Consider the following 6,560-nt stretch of genomic DNA (forward strand, 5'->3'; position numbering starts at 1 on the left):
CACTACCACCACCACCATGACCACCATCAGCACCACCACTATGATCACCATCACCACCATCACCATCATCACCATCATCACCAACACAACCATCACCATCATCATCACCACCATCATCACCATCACCACCACCACTACTATTACCACCATCATCACCATAATTATCACCACCACCATCACCACCATCATCACCACAACTATCACCATCATCATCACCACCATCACCACTACCACCACTTCCACCATCATGATCACCATCACTGTGTCTCCAACACTACCGTCACCATCTCCACTACCATCACCACCATCAGCATCCACACTACAAATAGGAAATACTGAGCATCCCCCCTAATGAACTCTTCTTAGATCAAGTATATCATCAGGAATTTTCCAGTGAAGGTGTACTGAACTCACCACCAAGAAGACCCTTCCTCTGTATGTTCAAGGTCGTAGACTCCTACAGAAGATTGCATATGCTCTGATCCCTTCCTATCCCCCACATCTGTTCCCCGAGAGTCTGATTATTTAAGGGATGACTGAATTTGGAGGCTATGCCTGGTGTGTCGGGAGGGTTGTTATGTAACCAAACACCCTGGAATCTTGTAAAATGGCCATGAACTAATGGGTTGTGAAAAGGTTGGATCTGTTAACTTGCGTCTGGAGGTACATCTGCTGCAGACCTCCTACAATCTTTACTCAGGAGCACCCCACAGGGGCCCTTTGCCTCTGCAATGTTGGGTTTCAGCTGGCCTTTGAGCCAGAGCTGGGTGGGTGAGTTAGCACCTCCTGGATGTTGAGTGCCAACCTTGGGACTCCATCTTTCCTGAGGGCTAGCAGAAAGGCAGCCGTGCACATAAAGCGGACCCTGGGCCCAGTGACAGACTAACTGAGAAATATTCAAGTAGGTCAGCCAAGGGCAGACATGGAGGGTAAATCTTGGTTGAGAACTCACGCTCTAGCATTGCCCTGTCCCATCTGCCCTGTCCTCACTGACCTTCACAGTTCCCCAAATGATCGTCCAGACCTACAGTGTCAGCCCTGTGCACAGTGAGTCTAAGACAAGAAAGAGGACCCAGATGGGTTGGTAGAGCCCCGGGGAGGGACTGGGATGACCAGTCCCCTTGAGATTCAAATCCTGCCTGAGTGTCTGCCTGCTCCCCTCCACCAGTTACCTTGGGACAGAGTGTGTGTCTGAGAGCAAATTAGCCATCCTGGAGTTGCTAGTTAAGTGAGCTTTTAAAATCATTTATCCTGTTGAAATGAGGTTGACTTTGCACCCCAGCTCCTCGGTGGGCAGTCTAAAATTAGAGTTCCATTGATAAGCAGTCTTTGCCGGGGCCTGTGGTGCACATCCAGGGAGCGGGCAAATGTCCACGACATGTTTGCTGGATCAGTTTTGAGGTTTTTGAGAAGTGTAAACAAGTTGCAACTCAGAGCTTCAAGAATCAGCCCCTGGGTAGCTGGGGGTTCAATGGTCAGGGTGCTGAGGACCAGCCCCTCCCTACCCAGTACAGTTGCTCTCGATGCACCTGCTCCCAGCACCCCCTGAGTGGACGCCTCCCACAAAGACACTGTATTCTGGGGCTCATCCAGGGCTGGGAGGTGGCATGTTGCTGGGCTCATAGATAACATGAATCCAACGTGTGTGAGGAGGGTCTGCTCCTCCAGGGCTGTGTGTGGGGTTTCGAAAGCTGCACATCTTGATAGGAGCAGACAGTTGGTGGTTTGAACTGCCAACCTTGCAGTCAGCAAACCAACTCTTAACCCACTGCACCACCAGGTCTCTTTATTAGAGGCAGAAAAAGAGAAAACCCAGAGAGAAGAGAGAAGACCACCTGAAGTCAGAGGCAGAGACTAGAGGGATGAGACCATAAGCCAAGGAGCACTGGGAGCTCCTAGGAACAGGAAGAGACTAATTGGGATCCTCCCTAGAGCCTTTTGCCACCTCTGCTGTCTTCAGCCCTCAGCTGGTGCAATTGGCTGCAGCTACAGGGCACACACAGCATCACATGACACAGCGTCACGTGACACGTCCCCATCTCCCAAATGGAGCACCCCTTCCTTCACCTTAGAGATTCCTGAGGGCCTGGTGGGCATGATCTCGGTAATGAGTCAGCCTGGGCCCCAGGTGACAGTAGTGATTGTCCGCTGGTGAGCGGCACCAAAGCTGTGGCCACATTTGAGTCATTACCTTGCCCCCTAGGTCCGGGCCATGAGGCTGTCCTTTGTGGGCGAGCTGGGCTGGGAGCTGCATGTGCCCAGGGCAGACTGTGTGCCCGTATACAAGGCCATCATGGCTGCAGGCAGCAAGCTTGGACTCGCCAACGCAGGCTACCGGGCCATCGACTCCCTCAGCATTGAGAAAGGTACGTGTGGGGTTTGGTGGTGTGTGGCAGGGTCAGCTCACTTCCTTTCATGCTGCCTCTTCTTTCCCCCTCAAACCTCCCTGTTAACTAATGTCCAGAGATGGGGCTGGGGTCCCCTGCGCTCACCCACACCCAGATTCATAGGGGCACAAGCTTGCCTGGGGCACACGTGGCCAGAACTGAATTCAAAGTCAGCACCTCTGTGTCACAGGGACTTGGACAGTGCCCCAGCAGGACAGGCAGGGCCTCACTCTGAGGAGGGTCACTCCACGGCTGGTCAGTGAGGCCTTGGTGGGAGACTTCCCAATCTGACAGCAAAGGGCTGGTCTGCACTGGGAACTCACCTGGGGAACCTTCTGGAATGGAGAATGCTCCCTCCTGCCTGAGTTGTCCACATGAAGAGAGCAGAGTGGGGATTTGGGTCCCCTTTTTCCACCTCTGCTAACACTGACTCCCCAAAACACGCACACAGGCTACCGGCACTGGCATGCAGACCTGCGTTCTGACGACAGCCCCTTGGAGGCCGGGTTGGCCTTCACCTGCAAGCTCAAGTCTGACATCCCCTTCCTGGGGCGTGGGGCTCTGGAGCAGCAACGAGCCGAGGGCCTGCGACGTCGTCTGGTGTGCTTCACCGTGGACGAGTAAGTGTGCACTGCCTTGTGGATGCCCGAGACTGACCACAGACAGGTGGTCACTCCCAGACTCCCTGAACCATACACAGGCCGTTAGGGGTCAGGGACTGCAAAGTCAGACCCTCCAGGGCCTGGTCCACGGGGACATGCAGGTCACACTGAGGTTTCAGAGGAAGGTGCTGCTGAGCTGGCTGGGGACCTTGGCAGGATTTACAGGGTTCTGAGTCATCGTGTTGGGACCCTTCTTTGTGGGCCCACTTGCAAATGGGGAGCGGGGCCGTGCAGGCCCAGAGGCGGGGGGAGCGGAGCCCCATGACTCCCTGGGATCCTGGAAGAGCTGCGCCCCTCTGAGATGGTGAGACGATGCTGACAGAAGTGGGGGAGCGGGTGCCCACCATACTGACACCAGATCTGCATGAGGTGCCCCTGAGCTCTGCTGGTGTGGTCATCTCTTCTCCAGAACCTTCCCTGGGGTCTTGCACCATCCTGCAGCTGTCTCCCAAGGGACCACTTATCCACCTCCAGGGAGTGGCTCCAGTTTGGGGGTGCAGGGGCTGGGTGAGATTTCTGGAAGCACCTGAGGCTGAGGACCTGATCTTGGGGTCCCTCATGGAGCGCTTGGCTCTGCTCTGCCCAGTCTCCCTGCCTAGCACACCGGGAGAAACTGCTGACTGGACATCCCTGAGCCTGGGTCTGGGGCAGCCTCTCTGGTCTCAGTCATTTCGCAAGGGGAGGGCTGCAGTGGGACCAGAAGAGACCAGGACATGTTGACAGCACTCACTCTGACCCCATCCGGGCCAGGGAGGTAGAGGCTGGCGGTTCTGCTCCAGGCGGCAGAACAAGGCATGTCTCCCACTGTGCCCGCCAAAGCCAAAACCAAACCCACTGCCACTCATAGCAACCTCTAGGACAGTGTAAAACTGTCCCATACAATATCTGAGACTGTAAATATTTATGATACAGATGGCCTCATCTTTCTTCCCCAGAGCAGCTGGTGGGTTTGAACTGCCAACCTTTCGTCTAACCAGCTGCGCCACCAGGCCTCCTTAACCACACCCAGAGCTCTATCCTGAGGGAGCCCCACACACCTCTTGCCATGGTCACACAATCCGGACACACCGCCCCCCGCTCCTAGCTCCCTCCTGGCACAGTCCTAGGCACCCTGTGTTCTTGTTATTAAGTGCCGTCGAGTTGATTCTGACCCACAGCGACCCTGTATAGGGTTTCTGAGGAGCAACTGGTGAGCTTGACCCACCGACCTTGCGGTTCAAATGACTTTGCAGTCTGGCGCATTAACCCAGTACTCCTGGGCATCCTCTGGCACCGGTAATCCAAAGTGACGACCCTGGAGGGAAAGTTCTGGAAGGATTTACACCCCGATGACCTCTGGGTGTTGCCTTTTCTGTGACTTAGGTTTGTTAGAGTTTGCTTTGCTTTTATCTTTACTTGTAATGAGATTTATGTTATTCTGTGTTTCCTGGATTCCATTTTAGTTAGATATCTCCTCTGTCTTGCTGTTTTGCGTTTCCGAAAACATTTACAGGAGTTCTGAAGGGCCAAGTACTTTGGATAAACTATGCATCACCTGTGAATAAAGATGAGCCGGACTAAGAGTAAAACCCAGGCCACAGTTGGGGGACGTTAACACCCTCACTAGTTAGATGGAGAAGCTCTAGAGCTGAGCCTTTTCAAATATATTGGGTCTGGGATTTGGTTTTCGTATAAGCACCAAGTCAAGTTCTGGTCTGGGAGTGTCGGCTCAGGGATGTCCTCTATGGCTTGTTGGCTTGGCACCTGCCCCCTGTGTCCCCCCCCAAGGCACTGAGCTAGCTCAGAGGGTCGCCTCCCCACGTGGAGCTGGAGGTCAGGTGTTCGAGGCCTTCTCCCTCTTTTCTCTTAGACACAAGAAATCAATTCTTCATGAGGGATTTTGGGTTCTTAGCTTCTGTCTTCTTCCAGAAAGGTGCCCATGTTCGGTCTGGAAGCCATTTGGAGAAATGGCCACGTAGTGGGCCATGTCCGCAGGGCTGACTTCGGGTTCACCATCAACAAGACCATCGCCTATGGCTACATCCGGGACCCCAGTGGTGGGCCGGTGAGTTGGGGCCCTGACCCTTCCGAGGAGCACTAGACAGAGGGTCGGGAGGAGCCTCAGGGTTGACAGAGTTACAACGGTGTCTCCTGGCAGTTGGCCCTGTGTTGAGCTTTTCTTTCAGAAAGAGTCTGATTTTGGAAGCTGCAGACTCCTGGTGTGGTGGTGTAGGATCAGCACTAGACTGTGAATCACAAGGTCGTCAGTTCAAACCCACCAGCTGCTCCTTGGCGACCCTACATAGGGTCGCTGTGAGTAGGCACTGATTCCACAGCACTTAACAACAACAAGGCTTTCCTTGGTCAGAAAGAAGCTCGGGGCCCGGGGTGGTAAAGGGTCAAGTGATAGGACACAGGGCTGCCCTCGGTAAGGAGTGATGAGTCGGGGGCCACATCTCAGCAAGCCCTGAAGGACGAGAAAGGGGGCTTGGGGTAGCTCGCTGGGGGGCGAGGTGGGGGTGTTCTTCTGCACCCTCCTTCCCCTCATTTCCCTTCAGGGAGCACCAAGGGAGTGAGTCTTCTCTCGGCCCTGTCCCCCTGCTCCATAATCCCAGATATGGAGACCAGGCTGCCTTCCAGGGAGCTGGCTGGGTGCCAGAGGTCATGGGCACTCACTTCCTGTGCACCCCACCTAGCCCATTCATCCCGCATCCACCCTGTGGAGGGAGAGAACTGACCCACTGTATCTCTAGAAGCTTCCCCCAGGCGCCCCTCTCAGCACAACTTCTCCCAGCCCAGGGGGGCTGCAAGGGAAGAACTCTAGACTGGAGGGGGGTGGGCTGCACCTTGTCCAGTTGCTCCCCTCTGTTCAGAGGAACCTGTAGGATGGGATCAGGTTGTCCACTTGAGCCATGTGGCTGACAGGGATAGAACCTGCGCCCAAGCCCTGCATGCTGTGGGTCCTCAGTTCTGTCCGCTGGACCTGAGCCCCACACGCTGTGAGTCCTCAGTTCTGTCCGCTGGACCTTGTGATTTCAAGGCTGTGTCAATTAGAGGGGGTGAGTGTGTTGTTGTCCAGCAGACTCTGGGGATGGTGATCCCACGTGCGTCAGAGTAGAACTGAGCTCCCTGGAACATTCAATGGCTGAGTTTCCAGAAGACGATCACCAGACCTTTCTTCTGAGGTGCTGATGGGTATACTTAAACCTCCAACCTTTCTGTTAGGTTCACAGTTTACATCTCCCAGAGACATGAGAAAGGGAGCATGATGGGTGTTCATGGGACAAACCAGCCTGGTCCCTGTTAGTAGACCCAACTCAGAGGTGCGGCTGGAAGCCTCCCACTCCTACAGCCGCAACCCCACATCAGGTCTCCATTTTTCCTTGCTCACCCAGCATGGAGCTGCTGGGAATGAGAACACACTTGTACATGCCAAGCAGAGCCCCAGACTCCAGCCTGGGTCCAGCCCTGATTAGTGGTGTGTAGGGAAACCCAGCATCCATGGGGGGCCGGGCCCCTGTGATCACTGCAG

General features: G+C 54.8%; 1 protein-coding gene across 1 annotated transcript in view; it reads left to right on the forward strand.

Annotated features, from left to right (window-relative positions):
• Positions 1 to 6,560, forward strand: part of SARDH (sarcosine dehydrogenase) — a 54,222-nt gene that overhangs the window by 46,192 nt on the left and 1,470 nt on the right. Inside the window, exons 17-19 of the mRNA XM_006863713.1 lie at positions 2,204 to 2,366; positions 2,839 to 3,007; positions 4,958 to 5,093. Coding sequence (XP_006863775.1) covers positions 2,204 to 2,366; positions 2,839 to 3,007; positions 4,958 to 5,093 — 468 coding nt within the window. The remainder of the gene's footprint in view (positions 1 to 2,203; positions 2,367 to 2,838; positions 3,008 to 4,957; positions 5,094 to 6,560) is intronic.

The sequence above is a fragment of the Chrysochloris asiatica genome, unplaced genomic scaffold (assembly GCF_000296735.1).
Source record: "Chrysochloris asiatica unplaced genomic scaffold, ChrAsi1.0 scaffold00056, whole genome shotgun sequence".
Classification (NCBI taxonomy): domain Eukaryota; kingdom Metazoa; phylum Chordata; class Mammalia; order Afrosoricida; family Chrysochloridae; genus Chrysochloris; species Chrysochloris asiatica.